The 22,422-nt window shown below is 47.7% G+C and overlaps 1 protein-coding gene across 1 annotated transcript in view; it reads left to right on the plus strand.

The window, feature by feature from the left end:
* Nucleotides 1–12,277: 12,277 nt before the first annotated feature.
* CNGA2 (cyclic nucleotide gated channel subunit alpha 2) overlaps nucleotides 12,278–22,422 on the plus strand; it is a 117,283-nt gene continuing 107,138 nt past the window's right edge. Inside the window, exon 1 of the mRNA XM_068248085.1 lies at nucleotides 12,278–12,390. Within this exon, the coding sequence (XP_068104186.1) occupies nucleotides 12,278–12,390 (113 nt within the window). The remainder of the gene's footprint in view (nucleotides 12,391–22,422) is intronic.

Here is a 22,422-nt window from a genome sequence, read left to right on the forward strand (position 1 = left end):
GGACCCCTGAAAGAAATCAGACAGGAGCTTGTTGGATTTCATGATTGCGACTGCACTCCTCTTTGGCCATGCTGCAGATGCATGAGTACAGTGCCACTGCGCAGTAAGCCAGACCCACACGTGCACAAGTGGTTCTGTGTTGCTGTGCAGATGTGGCTTCAGTCGCACGGATGCAGCACTACCGCAATCGTGCATGAAGAGGAGCACATTTATGATCATCAAGAGTGTCACAGGCAACCGCGGTGGTCTCCAGGATGATGCAGGAAGCCTCGGGATGATCTAGAGGTTTTCCTCTTCTTAGGTAGGTATCTTGTTTTTTCACCTTAGGTATCAACCCCACTTTAAACCCACTCCTGATGGCTAAAGGACCTGGTAACTAGAGTTGAAGGGATCCCCATTCTCTGTGCCAAAAACAATTCCAGGTACAACTCACGTTGTACTTGGCGAAATAAATTATTCTGATTCTGATGACATCTCTCTCTGCTGATTATCAGTTCCTAGAGCTCCTGGAAGATAGAATATGGGGACAGAATGGGGGCAGAGCTAGAAGAACTTCAGTAGGGTCTCTTATGCTGCTTTTTGTTGTTTAATTTATGCAATAAACAACCCCCCCCCCCCCCCCCCACACACACACACACACACACACACACACACACACACAGCAACAACTAATATCAGAGATGAGCACATTTGTTTTGCATAACAAAACAACACTTCAGCTGTATGCTATGCATGAATATCTTTTTTTGTGACATATAGGTCTGAATGTAAACCCTGAATCCAGGCATACAGGCCAGCTGAAAACTGTCTTGAATTATTCTGCACTACCAGAAAAGGTTATATATGTATGTTTACTATGCACATGTCTTAACCTTCCTGGCGGTAAGCCCGTGCTGAGCACGGGCTATGCCGCCGGGAGGCACCGCTCAGGCCCCGCTGGGCCGATTTGCATAATTTTTTTTTTTGCTACACGCAGCTAGCACTTTGCTAGCTGCGTGTAGCATCTGATCGCCGCCGCTACCCGCCGATCCGCCGCAATTCCTCTCGCCGCGGCCGCCCCCCCCCCCCAGACCCCGTGCGCTGCCTGGCCAATCAGTGCCAGGCAGCGCTATGGGGCAGATCGGAGTCCCCTCTGACGTCACGACGTCGATGACGTCGGTGACGTCATCCCGCCCGTCGCCATGGCGACGGGGGAAGCCCTCCAGGAGATCCCGTTCTTTGAACGGGATCTCCTGATCTCCGATCGCCTGAGGCGATCGGAGGGGCTGGGGGGATGCCGCTGAGCAGCGGCTATCATGTAGCGAGACTTTGTCTCGCTACATGAAAAAAAAAAAAAATTAAAAAAAAAGATTTGCTGCCCCCTGGCGGATTTTTTGCAAACCGCCAGGGGGGTTAATTTATGTGCATAATTGTTACATTAATGCACAACTTTTCTCATGGGTGCTAATTGTTACTGATTTATGGGATTAAGTAAGCAAAATCCCCCCCCCCCAAAAAAAATAGACAAAACAAAGGTTAAAGGTACCAAAGAGGTTCAATGCATTAGGTTCACTGCTTGTAGTTGCAGCATTTGGACATCTTCAACAAGACAATGAAGACATCACACCTAAAGAAAATTAGAAACCTACAGTTATAACATTACAATGAAAACAAAACTTATGTTGCTGTTTATTTACATTGGAAGTGGTGACTCCTGGCTTTGTTGTTTTCCAGATGCTGTTCCTTTTGTTGCCCCCTTTACATTGCAGATGGATATTCCTGGCTTAGGTTTGGTCCAGATGTCGTTCCATCTTGTGCTGTGTATATAGTGCAAATGTACACAATTGTTTGTGAAGGCCCGAAGAAGGGTCTACCCGAAACCAGTCGACGTTGTCGTCTTTCTAAACAATTGATCTTGCTATTTTGTTGTTGCACCTTTTTATGGGATGTCACGTCTAAAGATGAAACTCTTTAAAGATTTGTAAACCAATTTTTTATTTGATACATTACATATTTAAGCTCATCTTTATGAAAAACTTTTTGGTCTCTTCAAATGATTTACTATGTACTTATCCTTGTATTTATGCTGTTGAATAACTGGTGTAGTGGCTTACCACTAAGGATACATTTTCTTCTGGCCTCCTAATCTACATAAATACAATATAAAAGCTTGGCAGATGCGCTTTTTGTCCCTAGGCTTGTGCAAAGGACTAGGGGACATGATAGAGGAAAAAAGTTTTAGCCATGGAGGAAAAAAGTTTAAGCCATTTATTTAGGAAAGGGTTCTTTACAGTAATATGCAATGTTTTACCACTGGAAGTCATTTCCTTGCTCTGAAAGACATCCCATCAGGGCCGGATTACCGACCAGGCAACAAACGCAGTCGCTTGGGGGCCCCATTCAGAGTCAAAGGGGCCCCATCAGCACATAAACCAGCCCTCGCCATCCTGTCAGCGGTGGCTGGATGGTATAATGGTTAAAGGGACTCTAAACAGTGCAGTAAATATGGAAAGATGCATATCATTTTAAAGCTCTCTTTCTTCTCTTTCCAATGATATATAAATGGCCACCCTATGCCTTTTAGTTTTTGCTATTTTCGCGATCGAAATAGCGGCCACAGGACAACTTTTCTCTAAAGTCGGCAACTCGATTCAGCACAATGCAATGAAATACAAGGAACCCAGGGGGATATAATTACAAACCTCATGCTGGTAGGTGTGAGGATGTAATTAATTAGTTGTGGGTATTGTCACGGACGGTTGCGGGGCCGCAGGCGCGTCCTGGAACCGCCCGTGAAGAAAAAGCAATCGCACTCGATTCCCTGCATCGATTGCGCTTCAAATCGGTACAATCTGGGTTGAGTGTGTAGGGACAGCTGAAGTCCTTTTCTTAGCAAAGAGAGCACCATCCTAAAGGCTGGATGGCTCTTTTGATATGCTAATGAGCCTGAGCCTAATCTGCCCCAGAGAGTCCCTGGCTTCAAGCTGTGCTGATGGCCCATCCATCAGGTATAAGGTGACAAGCACCATGGCAGAAGCAATCTAGTTGGGCTAAAAGCCAGACCCACTGGCTCATTCCCAGCAGGGGAGGCGACACCTCGCTGGCTGCTCCAAACTTCAAAGAGCCTTTGCCTGGGAATAACCTGAGTCTCATAGCAAATCCATAACTTCCCAGATCTGTCATATTTCTGGGGTTCCTGAGATAGCAGCTTCGCCAAACGTGGGGGAAGTGTAGCATGAGCCCCGGTGCTGGTTCTGAGGAAGTTTCAGAACATTCTGAGGTAAGGACTGCCAGTTAGGCAGTTTGAAAGTGCCTGATGATACCACAGGGGTCCCACCCCTCATGTCTGGTATCAGGGCGCTGGGTAAATCGAGACAGACCTGAAAATGTTAATAAATCTGCCCTGACCTGTACGGTTCTGTGAGATAGAGCCCATATATGGGTAGATATGATTTCTAGCCCCAGTACAAGGGGAGGGCTCATCTCATCTTCTAAGGGGGTGTATGGCTCCCCGCCCTCACTCCCTCCTACTGAAGCAGGGGCATAAGAATGGCTGAGGACCCAAACTCAGTGTCCTCCACACTGAAACATCTTGAACTCATGAGATGCCAGCTTGAGGATATGCTGGCATCCACCTGGTCTGAACTCTGAACTCAAATTGAAACCCAGAACTCTGTTTTCCCACAAAAAGGACAACTTTCCAGGAACTAAGTATTTTTCTCCCTTCTTTTATTTTTTATACTGGCTATTACTGTCTTAATAATTGTGATAATTAATAATTGTCTGTATATATTAATTATTTATATTGCGTGAATAAACGACTTTCTCCAAGTCATTCACTTTCCGCTACCCTGCTTATCAGCACACACAGAACTGATCCCGGGTCTCTGAAGATACGCTACTGTTTGTTTGTTGTTGGCTAGACAGAATAACGTGTGTTTAACCGTTTTATTCGCAGGATTAGTCAGTCAGTTAGTGGGCTCCACGGTCCCATGATAACCGCGGTGGTGGCAGTTTACTCTGAACCAGTAGGTGAAGTTGTAATCACCCGTGTCTCACAGGCTCCCTTCTGAGTTGTCTGCGGCTAATTCTTAACGGTTCCTGCGCATTGACTGCGACCAGAGTTCGCACGATCTGTGCGCTGGCACCGTTTAGAAGGCTAAGTGCGGTCAGCCACTAGGGCTCCTGTGACAGTGTTAGGCAGCGGTTGGGACCTGTGTTGTGCTGAAAGTATCTGCGATAGCGCTAGTGCTATTGAGAAACGAACTAATTCGTTGGTGTAGCTGGAAGGCAATATATTTTTTATATATACAGAGAGACTGTGTAGCCAGTACCCCTCCCCAAAAGTTTTATTTTATTTGGCGTGGAAATGTCCGGGAACTACAAGAAAATGTGCCTGGCGGACCTGCAAAATCTTTGCCAAGAGAGAGGCATTGATGTCGGCCGCAAGAAACAAGGGGACCTGGTAACGGAATTGTTTCAATGGGATACCCAGCAACTGCAGGAGCTGGATGTGGCTGCTGAGGTAGACGCTGACCCATCTGACTCAAGGCAAGGGGATCCAGAGGCTGAAGATCCTAGGCGTACAGAGGTTGAGCATCCTGCGGGCCCTGCTGCAACAGTTACGCAGGAGAATGTCAGTGTGGACCCCAATCCCAGAGTTTCTGAAAGTACTCGCCTGGAACCGGCCAGTACTGGACTGTCCGTTTGTACTGATCCACTAATGCAGCAGGCATTACAAAAGCTGATGGACACTGACCTGGACAAGTACCTGCAGTACATGCGTGAGGAGCGCCAAATGCGGGAGGAACGGGAGCGGCAAGCCGCTGCTGCTGCAGCCGCAGCCGCAGAACGCCACGCGGAGAGGGATGCAGCTGAGCGGGAACGCCAACGACAGCATGAGCTAAACATGGCAAAAGTGCAACAGGCCAGCCGGAGTTCACCGCCCAGCCTCCCTGCTGAAGGAGCTGCACCACCCGTAAGTGCAAAATTTAAATTTGCTAATATTGAAAAAGACACAGACATTGACTTGTTTTTGCGGTCTTTTGAAAAAGCATGCCGTCAGTATCGTCTGTCCCAAGACCAGTGGGCCAGACATCTGACACCTTTGCTGCGCTACAAAGCGCTTGATGCCTTCGCAGAATTGCCTGCGGAGAAGGATAATGATTATGCTGCTATAAAAGACGCTATCATTACTAAGTACCAGCTGACGCCAGAAGCCTATCGGAAAAAGTTCAGGGCCTGGCAGAAAAAGCCTTCTGATTCGTACCGAGATGTGGCCAGCAGCTTGCTCACCACACTCCGCCAGTGGACACTAGGCCTCACCAAAGGGTCTTATGATGTCCTGGAGGACTTGATAGTCCTGGAACAATTTCTGAACATTTGCCCTGCTGATGTACGCCAGTTTGTGCTAGAACGCAGGCCGGCTTCAGCAACTGTCGCTGCAGACCTTGCTGAGACTTTTGCAACTACCCGGGTGGCTGATACCCGCAGAACTGTCCCATCCAGCTGGAGAGGAGGTCAGCCCAATACCTCGGCAGACCCTCCTGCCCCTGTGAGCCGTCCGCCACAGAGGCCACCCAGCGCAGCTGCTGCACCCAGGCCTGCAGCGCCTGGAGAGGTCACCTGTCACTACTGCCGCCAGCCCGGACACATGAAATTCGACTGTCCGGAGCGGAGACAGACACCACCAGCACCTGGATCATCTGCATCACCTGTACCTCACCCACAGCAGAGGCAACCCGCCAGCGAACCACAGCCTGGATCATCAGATTTTGTCCTGTTTGCCCGCGGAAAGGAAATCCGCGACCGAACCGACCAGCAGCAACTTGTTAGAGTGAACGGCAAAGTTGTCACCGGATTTCGAGACACCGGAGCTGACATCACGTTAGTTCACTCACATCTTGTGCCAAAGGAGAGCATCAGCTCCAGCCGATCCCTTGCCCTTACTGGAGTAGAGGGCACCCTTTTTCACATAGCCCACGCGACAGTGAAGCTGGATTGGGGAGTGGGAGGAATCCAAGAAAGGGTTGTTGGGGTTATGAAGGATCTCCCAGTCCCTGTGTTGCTGGGGACTGATTTGGGCAAGCTTGTGTCCTACTATGAACCTGCCACGACCGCCTTGTCGCTCACGGGAGGAGACGGACTCTCCGCCCACCACCAGGTACTTTATACACTTGGGGGAGCACCAGGGGGAGGCGGGTTGAATGTGCCCAGTTCAAGGGTACCAGGTTCAATAGTGCCTGCTTCAAAGGCACCTGAGTTTGATGTACAGACTGTCTGTTGTGATGATGCTGTAACTGTACCTGAGTTTACTGTACAACCTGTCTGTAATGAAAAAATGTCTATACCTCTCAATGTCATTACTGCATGCAATGATGATTTGAGTAATGTCCGTCTGTGCCATTCTGACAGTGTACCTGTGCTAGCAGTACCGCACATCTGCACTGCTCAGAACCCGAGCTCAGAACAGGTGGAGGGGGTTCCGGCCTCCTCCCCCTCCTCTGACCACAGGGATGAGACCTTTCAGCCGCTGGCCTCGTGTGACATGAGCCAGTTGGCTGAAACTGACAGCGCCGTATTCTCAGCCGCACTACAAAGTGACCCAAGCCTGAAGGTGCTCAGGCAGCCAGCAAGCCGCTGAGCCCCTCGCAGACGGGGCCGCTTTCAAGGTGTACTGGGAAGGTGGGAGACTGTACAGTGAGTCTGTACAGCCCCCTACAGGTAGATCCCACGCGAATACCAAATGGCTTGTGGTCCCGAGTGCGTTCAGGGGACATGTGCTGAAATCCGCACATGGTAATCCTCTGACAGGGCACTCAGGGGTCCGCAAGACACTTGCCGGTATTCGGAAACAGTTTTATTGGCCCCGGATGAACAGGGATGTAGCAAACTACTGCAGAGCATGTGCCGTCTGTCAGGAGCTGGGAAGGTCCAGGGATCCCCGCGGGGTTCCCTTAGGTCCACAGCCACTTAGCAGGGGAACCCCGCGTGGGCTGGCTGTTGACCTAACCAACCCACTGCCCGTTGTCAGCAGTCCCGGCAGACACCACGTCCGACTGCAGTGGCGCAAACGCCCTGTCCAGAACGGTCCATGTCGGGTCAACCCTGAGGGTAGCAGACCGCGCCCGGTCCAGGGAAACCGAGCCACAGGCTCCAATAGTTTTTCCCGCCGCACTGGCAACCCGAGACCCGTCAGCCAGGTTGGCCGACATGCAGCGGGCAGCCGACCCCAGAACGCCAACGGGGAACTAGATCAGATCTCGCAGGTTAGCGGCAACGACACACATCTTGCTGATGAATGTCTATCTGCCTTCTCCCCAGGGAGGGCTGTCACGGACGGTTGCGGGGCCGCAGGCGCGTCCTGGAACCGCCCGTGAAGAAAAAGCAATCGCACTCGATTCCCTGCATCGATTGCGCTTCAAATCGGTACAATCTGGGTTGAGTGTGTAGGGACAGCTGAAGTCCTTTTCTTAGCAAAGAGAGCACCATCCTAAAGGCTGGATGGCTCTTTTGATATGCTAATGAGCCTGAGCCTAATCTGCCCCAGAGAGTCCCTGGCTTCAAGCTGTGCTGATGGCCCATCCATCAGGTATAAGGTGACAAGCACCATGGCAGAAGCAATCTAGTTGGGCTAAAAGCCAGACCCACTGGCTCATTCCCAGCAGGGGAGGCGACACCTCGCTGGCTGCTCCAAACTTCAAAGAGCCTTTGCCTGGGAATAACCTGAGTCTCATAGCAAATCCATAACTTCCCAGATCTGTCATATTTCTGGGGTTCCTGAGATGGCAGCTTCGCCAAACATGGGGGAAGTGTAGCATGAGCCCCGGTGCTGGTTCTGAGGAAGTTTCAGAACATTCTGAGGTAAGGACTGCCAGTTAGGCAGTTTGAAAGTGCCTGATGATACCACAGGGGTCCCACCCCTCATGTCTGGTATCAGGGCGCTGGGTAAATCGAGACAGACCTGAAAATGTTAATAAATCTGCCCTGACCTGTACGGTTCTGTGAGATAGAGCCCATATATGGGTAGATATGATTTCTAGCCCCAGTACAAGGGGAGGGCTCATCTCATCTTCTAAGGGGGTGTATGGCTCCCCGCCCTCACTCCCTCCAACTGAAGCAGGGGCATAAGAATGGCTGAGGACCCAAACTCAGTGTCCTCCACACTGAAACATCTTGAACTCATGAGATGCCAGCTTGAGGATATGCTGGCATCCACCTGGTCTGAACTCTGAACTCAAATTGAAACCCAGAACTCTGTTTTCCCACAAAAAGGACAACTTTCCAGGAACTAAGTATTTTTCTCCCTTCTTTTATTTTTTATACTGACTATTACTGTCTTAATAATTGTGATAATTAATAATTGTCTGTATATATTAATTATTTATATTGCGTGAATAAACGACTTTCTCCAAGTCATTCACTTTCCGCTACCCTGCTTATCAGCACACACAGAACTGATCCCGGGTCTCTGAAGATGCGCTACTGTTTGTTTGTTGTTGGCTAGACAGAATAACGTGTGTTTAACCGTTTTATTCGCAGGATTAGTCAGTCAGTTAGTGGGCTCCACGGTCCCATGATAACCGCGGTGGTGGCAGTTTACTCTGAACCAGTAGGTGAAGTTGTAATCACCCGTGTCTCACAGGCTCCCTTCTGAGTTGTCTGCGGCTAATTCTTAACGGTTCCTGCGCATTGACTGCGACCAGAGTTCGCACGATCTGTGCGCTGGCACCGTTTAGAAGGCTAAGTGCGGTCAGCCACTAGGGCTCATGTGACAGGTATGCTTAAAGGCATACCCACAGGCACTGCTCGGAGTCCCTTTAAGGGCTCTGCCTTTGACACAGGAGACCAGGGTTCGAATCTCGGCTCTGCCTGTTCAGTAAGCCAGCACCTATTCAGTAGGAGACCTTAGGCAAGTCTCTCTAACACTGCTACTGCCTATAGGGCGCGTCCTAGTGGCTGCAGCTCTGGCGCTTTGAGTCCGCCAGGAGAAAAGCGCGATATAAATGTTTTTTGTCTTGTGTTGTCAAATGATGCCGTGCGCTGCTGATAGTCTTCAGAGCCAGGCTCTCCTCCTAGGTCCCCCTCCTGCTACTGTGCGCTCTGCCGCTGCTCACTCCGCCCTCCCTTCCCACAGAGAACCACAGCTTCAGCAAGAATGATAGCAGCAGATGGCAAACGCTCACTCTCCTATCCATGATCCAAGCGATAGAGATCCCGTCATCTGAAACCCATCTGTCTCTTCTACAGTGCAGCCGCTCGCTCTGAACTTCCTGATTCTCAGATCAGACAGGAAGTAGGAAGTAGTAATAGTAGTAGTAACAGAGCGGCAGCACTCTAGAGGGCTCCGGATGACGGGACCTCTATTGCTTGGATCGCAATAGGTGAATGTGAGTCATCTGGTGCTGTCATTCTCCCCCGCTGCGGCTGCCTTCTCTGCTGGACTATGGTATTCACTGGGAAGGAGTCTGCATGGTGGCTGTCTAGTTTGTGAGGAAATTGGTTGTTCGGTGGTGGGGGTGGTTATGTAATTCTGTCTGGGGAATGGCTTCTGGTTTGGCGGTGTCCAGAGCTTTCTGCTATTGCCAGGCTGGAGATGCAGGGGGAAAGTGCTGCTGCTGTTATATCTGGCGCCCTCTTCACAGGGGTGCCCCAGCCCCTGAGTGCAAATGTCCCAGCCATTCATCTCTCACTCTGCATTTTGCCGCTGCTATTCCCTGCATTGTGCACCCACAGAGGAAAGCGGGCTGTTGCCCATAGCAACCAGTAGCTCGGCTGCCCCGGTGAGTGTGGCATGTTGCTGTGCAGCTGCATCTTCTGATTCTATTACGACATGATGGGGGGCCCAAATCAGTTACTTTGCTTAGGGCCCCATTTAGCCTTAATCCGGCTCTGCATCCCATGGCTATAATTACTAGGTTATTTACGGTGAAATTGATCCAGGGATTTTATCTGATTGCTGTAAAGAATAGCGGAGATACCGCCGCAGACCCAAGCGGCATGGCGGCTATCTCCCCGTATCAGCCGGCGGCCTCTGCCGCGTAGTTACATGCTGCTGCTTTGCCTGGTTCTTCTATTGCACATAGATTGAGGGTTACGCGCGCGCGCCAGGCGACAGGACCTTTATGTGAATAGGAGGGGAGTCAGCTGATCTGCCTAGTCAGCTGACTCCAACGGTACTTTGGATTGGCTAAGTGATAGGGGCGGCGCTGCAGGGCATCCAGGTATATATAGTACTAGTCTGTCAGTTGCCCCGTGTCTGCTGTTGCAAATGCTAACGTGTTAGCGCTCAGACCCTAGTCAGATCCTACAGTGTGCTAGAACCAGCTGGAGCTGGGGATCCACACTTAGCCAGATTCTGTTGATAGCTTACTAATTGCATTGTGTTATCTGTGTATTAGACCTTAGACTAGACCCCAGGTGTTGAAACCAAGGACTTCACACCTAGACTAGGATTTGCTATATTGTTATTGATTATCTGTTATGACCTTCTGCTTCCTTGACCACTCTCCTGTTTGCTGATTCTGTACCTCTGCCTATCTGATTACTGTTGCCGACTCTGCCTGAACTTAACATTGAATCAGCCTTCTGTCTTTGTACCTTATCTGTCCGTACGTTGCCTACTCTGCCTGTCTGACTTTCCTGTCCTCACTAGTGGGACTTGCCATTGGTGAGGAATCTGTAGTAGCTGTCACCTAATCCTTAGGTGATCAGTCCTTGCAGCACTGTCTGTAACACTTGCTCCTCAAGTGTCCGCTTGCTGCAGTATAGTCTTAATCACCTGCTCCTCAGGTGATCGTCCTTGCAGCACAGACAGGGGTTCCCTGCTCCTCAGGGGGTCCTTGGCTGCAGAATAGTCTTAATCACCTACTCCTCAGGTGATCATCCTTTGCAGCACAGTCAGTGGTCCCTGCTCCTCAGGTGTCCACTGGCTGCAGTACAGTCTGAATCCCCTGCTCCCCAGAGGATCTTTGGCTGCAGTGTAGTCTTAATCACCTGCTCCTCAGGTGATCAACCTTTGCGGCACGGTCAGTGGTACCTGCTCCTCAGGTGTCCACTGGCTGCAGTACAGTCTGAATCCCCTGCTCCTCAGGGGATCCTTGGCTGCAGTACTGTCTGAATCTCCCGCACCTCGGGAGATCTCTCCTTCTCATTACTGTTGCACCAAAACACAATCCCACATTGGTTGTCCTGTGTCTGGCTATACTAGCATTATTGGTGATTCTGCAGATCACCACATAATCAGGTATAGTGTCTGTATTATTGGTGATACTGCAGATCACCAATAATCAGAAACTCTGTGTTACTGACACCAATCGTTACAATTGCCTTCTGGAGTCAGGAAGGCATTTTTCCCTTTAAGGGTTAATTGGACCATTGCTTGTAAGGGTTTTTGCCTTCCTATGGATCAACAGGAATATGTGAAGGTGCAGGCTAATGTTGTGCTTTATTTTGTGTTTGAACTCGATTAAGTATGTCTTTTTTTCAACCCAAATTACTATGTAACTATGTTTGGAAGGGTGTTTGCAATGCTGGTAGCATCTCAATATAAAATACACAGATTTTGTGTGATCCTGTGTGATCCTCGGGCAGCACGATGGCGTAGTGGTTAGTTCTCTCGCCTTGCAGTGCTGGGTCCCTGGTTCAAATCCCAGCCAGGGCACTATCTGCAAAGAGTTTGTATATTCTCTCCGTGTCTGCGTGGGTTTCCTCCGGGCACTCCGGTTTCCTCCCACATTCCAAAAACATACGGATAAGTTAATTGGCTCCCCCTAAAAAATTGGCCCTAGACTACAGTACTTACACTACATAATATAGACATATGGCAATGGTAGGGATTAGATTGTGACCTTTGAGGGACAGTTAGTGACAAGATATATATATATATATATATATATATATATATATATATATATATATATATACACTGCACAGCGCTGTGTAATATGTTGGCTATATAAATACTAAATAATAATAATAATAATCCTGTAACCATGTAGTTGCTTTAACAATCAACATCACCAATGAATAATGCTGTGGATGTCGATTGCTTTAACATTCTACATTGTGAAACCTGTACAAGCTTCATTCTACAACCATATGTTTATACTTGTTATGTCCTTAAGGAGTCCATTTTGTTGTGCAGCAATAACTGATTAACTATGACCACAACTAAAATCTCAGTAATACATATAACAAGCTTTCAAAGTAAAGTTATACATATTTAGAAATGCCATTATGTTCTTCTTACCAGATTGGTGTGCCATGTTGTGATGTCCTCTGAACACTTCCATGGAGAATGACTGGCCAGACAAATACTCAGAAGAACTCCACTTCTAGTTTGCACCCAAATACAGCCTTGAAATCACCAAGTGAAAATGAGCTGGATTCGGCAGACAACTGTGGTAGTCGGTGAGTTGCAGTTAGGAACAGTTATCAGTACTATGACACAATTTTCTTTATTATGGATTTAAATAGAGTTAATATTTTCACAACACTTCACAGAGTCTATTCATGTCACCCCTGACCCCCCATTATTATCGAGTTGGGTGATGAGGCTAGACAATGGTCTCCTCTTCAAAAAGCTGATTTATATGCATAGGAAGTGGGTTCAGCAGTTTATTTTATATGGGATAAGAAGGGAAAGACAGATCTTAAGATGTGTTGTTTTTCCCAACTTGTTTAAGGTTATTGACATTCTGTGATAAAAATATACCCTTTGTAACTACCCGGCTATTGAAACTAAGTACAGCATTCATATTTCCTAAATTGTGTGTTGTATTTACCATTTCATTTCATGTGCTGAACAGAGATGGGACAAGGTCCTCCAGCACCCAAGGCTGAGACACCAAATATCGCACCCCTCCATCCCTCCCACCTTAGCCGTCACACACTGATTGCTATTAGACTAAGAGGCAGCCCAGGGCCCCAAACCCCCCAACACCTTAATCTCTAGTATGCAGCACGGTGGCGTAGTGGTGGGCAGCACGGTGGCCTAGTGGTTACCTCTCTCGCCTTGCAGCACTGGGTCCCTGGTTCGAATCCCAGCCAGGGCACTATCTGCAAAGAGTTTGTATGTTCTCTCCGTGTCCGCGTGGGTTTCCTCCGGGCACTCCGGTTTCCTCCCACATTCCAAAAACATACGGATAAGTTAATTGGCTCCCCCTAAAATTGGCCCTAGACTACAGTACTTACACTACATAATATAGACATATGGCAATGGTAGGGATTAAATTGTGAGCTACTTTGAGGGACAGTTAGTGACAAGATATATATATACACTGTACAGCGCTGCGTAATATGTCGGCGCTATATAAATACTAAATAATAATAATAATATTCTAGCTTTCAGTCATTGCCATGTATCCCCTTTTCTTATTTCTCTCTGCTTCAAACACAATAGGGGAATGATAGCTGAGTGAGTTGTGCGCCCCCTCCTACACTGTGCCCTGAGGCTGGAGCCTCTCTCCCCTCTGCCTCGGCCCGGCCCTGGTGCTGAATGTTGTGTCTGATATGGACCTCCCTTTTTTGCCTTCTCCGTATACCCTATCTAACTAATGTACAACACCAATGTCTCACCTGTTACTCTCAAGATGCAATAATGTATAGACTTAATAATTAATTAAGTGTATGTCATGACCAGTTTATGCTAAATGAACTTTTTTCCGGGTAAAAAAAAAAAAAAAAGATTCATGTCACCAACACACTCAAGGAGAGTGAGAATTATAGTAAAGTTAGTTAATTTACAGTACCAGTATTGTTTTCAGTTATAGAAGCAGCAGTTCATTCAACGTGAGGCTGGACTACAGATGAGCAGAGTCTTTTGTTTAAAGAACCAACCTCCTTCTGCCCTCCTTATAGTCTTGTTGCCTACTAGTTGTTGCCTACTACTGTCAATTTGTGAGTATTATTTCACTCACTATTCACTCAGTCATCTCCCATTGCCCTGGGGTAATACAATGGATGGGATTCCCCATTTTGTCTCCTTGTTTTTGTCTTTCTAATTCCAAGCATTATTTTTTAATGTAAGGTGTGGGTGAAAACTAGAGCACCCAGAGGAAACTCATTCCTAATGCTGGGAATACACGTCTCGATTTTGAGCCATTAAGATGGCTCGATAGACAATTTCCAACATGTCCGATCTCCCACCCGATCGTTTCGCCGCTCGATTCCGAATTGAAGTGATAAGAAACGAGAGGAAGATAAGAGAATTGACTGCAGAATCGAGCAGAAGAATCGGGTGGCATAATCGATCCGTGTATTCGCAGCATAATGCACACACTTAGTTCAGATGTCCTTGCTGGATTTCACATTTGGGACTATAGTGCCTCATTGAAGCCACTTGACCAATGTGCCCTCCACAAGTTGCAATAATGCAAGATAAAATTGGCAACATTAGAAACAACTTCAGCATGGGCGTCCGCAGAAAATGTTCCAGGGGGGGGGGGGGGGGGGGGAGAAGTGGCGCAGCTACGCGCGCTGCACCAAAAATGGGTGTGGTCATGGACCAGAATGTGGGTGTGGCCACGGGTGGAGACTAATTTACATGAACTTAGCAATGGTGGGACATTATATTAGGACAGTGGTGGTGAACTTTTTGGAGGCCGAGTGCCCAAACTGCAACCCAAAAGTCACTTATCTATCGCAAAGTGCCAACAGCAATTTAAACTAAATACAAACGTTTTAACTCATACATGAACATTATGGAAAATCCAAGTTGAAAATAAACTGTGAAGATAAACAATTTCATCCATCCTACTCTTCAAAAATGTATTCATTTTTTTAGAACCTCCCAGTTTTATTTTCTGTTTTAAAAAGCTAAAAAAAAAAGTAGGTTTAATGCTATAGTCTCATATGATGATGATTCAGCATTTTCCATGTTCTCACAGTTAGCAATCATGTGACCCCCAACAATACAAATTCAGCAATCATGAGGCCCCCATCAAGACAAATTCAGCAATCATGGGGCCCCCAACATGACAAATTCAGCAATCATGAGGCCCCCAACAAGACAAATTCAGCAATCATGAGGCCCCCAACAAGACAAATTCAGCAGTCATGAGGCACATAAATAGAAAGCATTTCACATAAATAGGCAGAATGCCCCCTTAATATGGTAGACACCTCTCACCTGGCTTCTGGATGTTAGTGTTAGGTGTTAAACAGGGCCGGTTCTAGACATTTTGCTGCCTGAGGCAATTCTCCTCTACTGGCTGCTGTGCCTGGCTGTCCTGGCAATACTGTTTTTGGTTGGAGTGGGGATGATGTGTGGGCTGAAAGGCCTGGCAGTGATGCTGTGGCCTGGCTGGCGGTGATGCTGTGGCTGGGCTGGCGGTGATACTGTGGCCGGGCTGGCGGTGAGGCTGTGGCTGGGCTGGCTGGCGGTGATGCTGGGCTGTGCTTGGCTGGTTGAAGTAAATGCTGGCCTGACTGGTGGTGATGCTGTGGCCTTTTTGACAGTGATTCTGGGCTGGTTGGCTGGTGGTGATGCTGGGCTTGCTGGCCTGGATAGTTTAGGTAGGGAGTAGTGACAGGTGCCCCCTAGTTAAGGTAGCGCCAGGAGCCTCCCAGTTTAGGTAGTGACAGGGCCCCCCAGTTTAGGTAGCGACAGGAGCCCCCCAGTCCAGTTAGTGACAGGAGCCCCCAGTTCAGGTAGTGACAGGAGCCCCCACAGTTCATTTAGTAACAGGAGCCCCCCAGTTCGGTTAGTGACAGGTACCCCCAGTTTAGGTAGTGACAGGAGCCCCCCAGTGTATGTAGTGACAGGTGCCCCCCAGTTTAGGTAGTGACAGGGACCCCCCAGTGTATTTAGTGACAGGTGCCCCCCAGTTCAGGTAGTGACAGGACCCCCCAGCGTATGTAGTGACAAGAGCCCCCAGTTTAGGTAGTGACAGGGCCCCACAGTTTAGGTAGTGACAGGTGCCCCCCAGTTCAGGTAGTGACAGGAGACCCCCAGTTCAGTTAGTGACAGGTACCCCCAGTTTAGGTATGACAGGATCCCCCCAGTGTATGCAGTGACAGGAGCCCCTAGTTTAGGTAGTAACAGGAGCCCCCCAGTTCGGTTAGTGACAGGTATCCCCAGTTTAGGTAGTGACAGGAGCCCCCCAGTGTATGTAGTGACAGGTGCCCCCCAGTTTAGGTAGTGACAGGGACACCCTAGTGTATGTAGTGACAGGTGCCCCCCAGTTTAGGTAGTGACAGGACCCTCCAGCGTATGTAGTGACAAGAGCCCCCAGTTTAGGTAGTGACAGGGCCCCCCAGTTTAGGTAGTGACAGGTGCCCCCCTGTTCAGGTAGTGACAGGAGACCCCCAGTTCAGTTAGTGACAGGTACCCCCAGTTTAGGTATGACAGGGGCCCCCCAGTGTATGCAGTGACAGGAGCCCCTAGTTTAGGTAGTGACAGGTGCCCCCCAGTTCAGGTAGTGACTAGGTGTCCCCAGTTTAGATAGCCAGATCTACAGGTGTCCCCAGTGGCAGTGGAGAGAGAAAAGGGAGTGTGTGCACAGTGGTGGGGAACGGAGGATGTCTCCTCCCCCCCTTCCCTCACCTTGGGGCTCCCCCTCTCTCTCGCTCCCCCCCTTAGAATTCAGTGATGCAGGCAGCAGCGGGACACTTACTCTATTCTCCCGTCCTGGCGCGAGTGAGCTCTCTGTATCTGTGCGCTGCTGCTCTGGTCTAGTCCAGACCTGCGCAGCGGCGCACAGATACAGAGAGCTCACTCAAGCAGGGACGGGAGAATAGAGTACCGTGTTTTTCGGAATATAAGACGCACTTTTTCTTCCCCAAAACTGGGGGGAAAAAGTGGGTGTGTCTTATATTCCAAAGGTACGGTATTTTCGCCCCATAACATACTTACCGGATCCTGCCGCCGCGATCCTAGCCTCCTTCGTCTGTCCGCCGTCATCCAATGTCGCAGCAGCCGTCATCAGAGGGTCCAGCAATCCCATCCAGTATCCCTGACTGATCCCCGCTCTTTAAGTGTCCAAGTCGCCGGCTCCTCTTCACTGCAGTCATGCTTGTATGCAGGCTCGCGGTGATTACGCGCTGCTGGGGCCGCCTTCCTCCATAGTTACGGCGTCCTCTTCTTAGATACAGTGCCCCCTTCTGTGTGACGAGCGGCGCATGTGCGCTGGGGTCACGCATGACGTCAGGCGCACGTGCGCCGCTCGTCACGCAGAACGGGGCACTGTATCTAAGAAGAGGACGCTGTAACTATGGAGGAAGGCGGCCCCGGCAGCGCGTAATCACAGTGTGATCACCCCCCGAGGCTGCATACAAGCATGACTGCAGCGAAGAGGATCCGGCAACCTGGACACTTAAAGAGCGGGGATACTGGATGGGATTGCTGGACCCTCTGATGACACCTAATGGGACCCTCAGATGACGGCTGCTGCGACTCTCGGGTGATGACAGGCAGATGGAGGAGGGGAGGATCGCGGCGACAGGATCAGGTGAGATGCAGCAGGGGTGTAGTGTAGTGTTGTTTGGGTTGGCTGAAGGGGTTACTTAGTGAAGTGAAGTGAAGTGTAGTGTAGTTTGGGTTGGCTGCAGGTGTTAGTGAGGGAAGTGTAGTATACTGTAGTGTAGTGTAGTGTAGTGTAGTGTAGTTGTAGTAGGGGTTAGTGAAGTAATGTGTAGTTGATGGGGGCAGCAGGGGTGAAGTGAAGTGTAGTGTAGCAGGTGTTAGTATAGATGGGCAGTGTAGCTTAGATAAAGACAGTTTTGGGGGAGTTAGAGGTCCATAAGAAGCCCCTGCACCATAGACGCACCTAGGTTTAGTTTATTTATTTTTTTCCTGATTTTTGCCCTCTAAATCTAGGTGCGTCTTATATGCCGGAGCGTCTTATATTCCGAAAAATACGGTCAGTGTCCCGCTGCTGCCGCTGCATCACTGAATTCTAAAGGGGTGAGCGAGAGAGAGGGGCAGCCCCAAGGTGAGGGAAGGGGGGGAGACGTCCCCCCTTCCCTGCCGCTGTGCCTGCCGCTACTCCTCTCTCTCCGCTGCCACAACAGGGCGGGCGGGCCGGCCACTTCCTGGTTTGGGTGGCTAGTGGGGAAGCAGCTAGCCAGGGAGTGCGCATGCCCCATTTTGCCCTATGTAGGGACGCCCATGAACTTCAGTGCTCTGACCTCGATTCCTCATTCTATTTAAAATCTACCCTAAATCTTCTTATTTGACTGACAGTCATTTTATTTCTCCTATGCATAGTAGAGTTTCTATCTTCATGTGTACACTCAGTGACAATGTATTTTTTTGAAGTGTTCCTCATTTCACATGGAGTAATTTCCACTACAGAGTTATGTGCGCCATTCCTGCTCCTGGGCTCCACTGCCATGCCTGCTCCTATGCTGCACTGCCATGTCTGCTCCTGTGCCTCACTCACTCAGACCACAGATCAGATTAATGCTATTGTCAGGGGAACATGGCTACTTAATTTATGTATGTAGGGCAATTTTTTTTTATTATTGAGGCACCTGGCTACTTAATTATTTTATCTGAAGGTGTGACTACTTAATTATTTTATCTGGATGCTTTTAACTACTTTGTATTTTTTTTATTGGGGGGCATGTGACAAATTGATTAATTGTCTGAAGGCACGTGACTGCTTGATTCTTTGATCTAGAGGCATGGAAATATTTGATTCTTTTATCTGGAAATATGTGTGACTACTTTATTCTTTTATCTGGAAGCATGTGACTATTTATTTTATTTTAAGTTACATGGCAATTTACCGCAATCCTAATATCTAGGAGACCATGGCTTCTAGATTTATGTAGCCAGGGGCATGTGGGACCTAGGAGTGGTATGTTAGCGTTAGGTGTTAAACAGGGCCGGTTCTAGACTTTTTGCTGCCTGAGGCAAAGTTATGGGGATGATGTCCCCAGGGCCCCCAAAACCATGTGCCACCCCCCATTAAATCCTATGTGCCCCTGGGGCCCTTGCACATTACCAGCATTGTATTTAACCTGTCCCCGCCACTGCTCCTGTCTTCTTTCTGCCTCTTGTAAATGGCGCATGTTATGCGTAAGCATAATGACATGCGCCAGTCACAAACAGCAGACAACAGGGGGAACATCAGGAGCACGAAGGAACGGAACAGCTCACCATTTGCTGAGACAGGTGAAATACCAGTGCTGCTTTTGTGCAGGGGCCCCGGGGGCCCCCCTTGTCTTCATGGGAGCGCTGACCCTAATTGTGAAACATTGACCGACATCATTACCACCAGCATCCTGAAACAGGCATGAAGTCTAAAGATGATGATGTAAACTTGATTCCGGGAGCACCCACCTAAGCTCAGATTTCAAGTGTGTGCCAAGACCCTCACCCCTGTACCAAGGGATTACAATCCAAGATTCAAACGAAGGATCTGCACCACACCAACAAGTATTATAAGCTCATAAAAATGACAGACAACGACAGGCCGCTGTTTCGGCCACCCGTTGTTTCGGGCTGTGTTTGCCTGTCATTTTTATGACCTAATAAAGTATCAGAGCTTATAATACTTGTTGGTGTGGTGCCGATCCTTCATTTAAATCCTAAAGATTATGATGAAACTGATTTTATTTATACAGTTTTCATATGCCAAATGTTTTCAACCAGCAGTTGCAGACAGGGATCCCTAGGGAAAGCTGAGACATGATTTCTGTCCCTCCCCTGCAGGGTTACGGATCCCCCTCACAGTCACACTGTCTGGCGATATCAGAAGTTAAAATGGTTTGGGGGGGGGGGGGGTAGTTATGTATTTTTTTACATTTTATTTTATTAAAATTATTTTTTAAAGATCATTATTATTTAGTATTTATATACCACCAAAATGTTCTGTACCACTATACAGAGTGTTAAGTCTTGTTACATAACTGTCCCTCAAAAAGCTCATAATCTAATCCCAACTATTGTCACATGCCCATCATAGTCTAGGGCCAATGTTATGTTTTTGGGACGTGGATGGAAAGCGGAGTGCTTGGGGGAAACCCACGCAGACATGAAGAAAGCAGACAAATTCTGTGCAGATAGTGCCCTTGCTGGGATTCTAACCATTTGAGAGTGCTATCCACTATGCAAGAAAAGCGTGCCATCTACTACACCACTGTGCAACTGTGCAGAAAACACCATTCAACATAAAAATTTAAACTCAATTTTTTTTGAGCACTTGTGAGGGTTCTGTCCAGCAACTGTAAAATTCAGCCAGGGATCTGAAATACAGGAATTCTGCTGCTAATTCTTAATTTGGAGAATGAGAGGATAATGGTCATGGGGGTTGTCATGGTGAGGCAATAATGCCAAAAATATATGTAAAAACATTTAAAATAGTTTAAAATCTAGGTAAGATTTACCTAAATGAAGATCAGTTGGGCAAATGGAATTTTATTAAACACTTAAACAAGAACTATAACCATGGGTTGAACATCCCAATCAGTAGCTGACAGTGGCATAATTTAGGAGCTTGGGGCCCTGGTGCGAGTTTTACCTAGGGCCTCAAGCACTCTACTGATATGGAGCCCCAAAACCTATCAAAGACAGCTGCAATGGCAGAAAGGTGTAATCAGATTAATAAAATAGCTTGTTAAAGAGAACCTGAACTGAAAATAAAAAGTCAAAATAACCATACACAGATCATACTTACCTCCTGTGTAGTCTACTACTTAATCTCTCTCTTCTCTCCTGCGTCCCATTTGTCCACTGTGATCAATGGATTTCTCTGTCCTCCATTTTAAAAATGGTCACTACCCCATAACAGCTTCCTGGTCAGCACACTGTTAAACTGTAACATCACCCACTTGAGCCATAGGGAAGCATGGACATGACCTTGCACATGCACTTGTAACTGACAGCTGCTGATATATAACTGACAGCAACTGGTATATTTCAGTTCTGACAAAATATTGTCATAACTGGAAGGGATCACTGTAAGAAGAAAATGGTGAGCCTCTGAGAGGAACTGACAGTGAGGTTAGGATGTAATATTAATTTGCTGCTACGTCATATGTTTATTTTAAATAATTTTCCTCTCTTCAGGTTCCCTTTAAGGATAACCACTATTCAATGTACATATAAAGGTGTTCATTTTCAGCATAATACCAATAAAAAGCTAATAAGATGGATAAAGGATGGCCACTAGTGGGCCTCTCTGACCCAAGGGCTCCACTGCAGTCGTAACCTCTGCATCCTCTATTGCTACACCACTGGTAGCCGATACCCCTTTTCCCTCAAGAAGACTTTATCTTTTCTTGAATGGATCATCAGGGGGGTCTGTGTAGCTTATATTTTTTACCCCCCCCCCCTTCCCCGTGTGATGTGATGACCATGGTCCTAATAGATGGCTCTCTGTTAACCATGTTGCCTTGTGGGAAATAACGGCTATTTCCAACTGCCAAGCAAGCAATATCTCCCTCTGTGCATAGAACTCTCAGTAAACGAACATTCCGTACAGATCACCTAGGAGAAGTAAAGATGTCATCACCTGTGACAAATTTCAGAATGTAAAGTAGGGAGAGTAAAGATTTTACAATGGGCAAACACTGACTGAATAATGTACGAATTAATATTGTAAAAAAATAAGCAATTTTATTCATGTTATTTTTACTACAGTTCCTCTTTATGAGACATTTCACAGGTGTTCCTCACTTCCTTAGGTAAATCAATGTCTTTAGGCGGAGCACAAAATAGCTTAAAATGACTTCCCAACATAAGGTACAACTGGTAATTCTGCAGGTATGGAGAGAGACATTACGAAACTGTCATTCTATGAAATTAGTGATCAAGTGATGTTCATGCTCTGCTGTTTACTTAAAGAGGAGCTGTTAGGTATAGGGTCTCAGAGAAAAAAAACACATATATCAGTAGCTAAATGTTGGCTGTACTTACATTGCATATGCATTTCACTGTCCACGTTTGGATTTCACAGAATTTTTATATAGTATTTGCAGAGATTGATGCTTCTGACAGCTCATGGCAGGTTCCATGTTTGTCTGTCTTGTATGAAGCCAATTGTGATGTAATATCCTCCCTTACCTTGCTTCCTGATGATTCGACTCACAAAAAAGATCAGGATCAAAGATCCTAATGGTTCATGATCCAGACAACACTACTGTGTAGTGAATATTAATTAGCCATGTGGTTAGGAACAATAGCTGACACATGCAGTATATGCAGGGAACATGTGGCCTGTGAACAGCACATTGATTTTTCAGTGATGTGAGCTGGACTGCAAGATACAAGCTGCTGTAACATGAGCCTGTAGCTTCTCACTGTGAAAGCAGCCTTAGGGCGGGATAGGGAAATAAGGGGAGGACCAAGGGAGTGCAGTGGGGAGAAGAAGCAACCCCAGAATGCTTTACAGTATCTGTTATGCGGCCTGCCGGCCTCCTTAGGGGCTTGGGAATATAGAGACTTGCTGTTCAGCAAACATCAAAGTAAGAGAGATTTTTAACTTCAGTATTGCC

This window comes from Hyperolius riggenbachi, chromosome 8, assembly GCF_040937935.1.
Source record: "Hyperolius riggenbachi isolate aHypRig1 chromosome 8, aHypRig1.pri, whole genome shotgun sequence".
Classification (NCBI taxonomy): Eukaryota; Metazoa; Chordata; class Amphibia; order Anura; family Hyperoliidae; genus Hyperolius; species Hyperolius riggenbachi.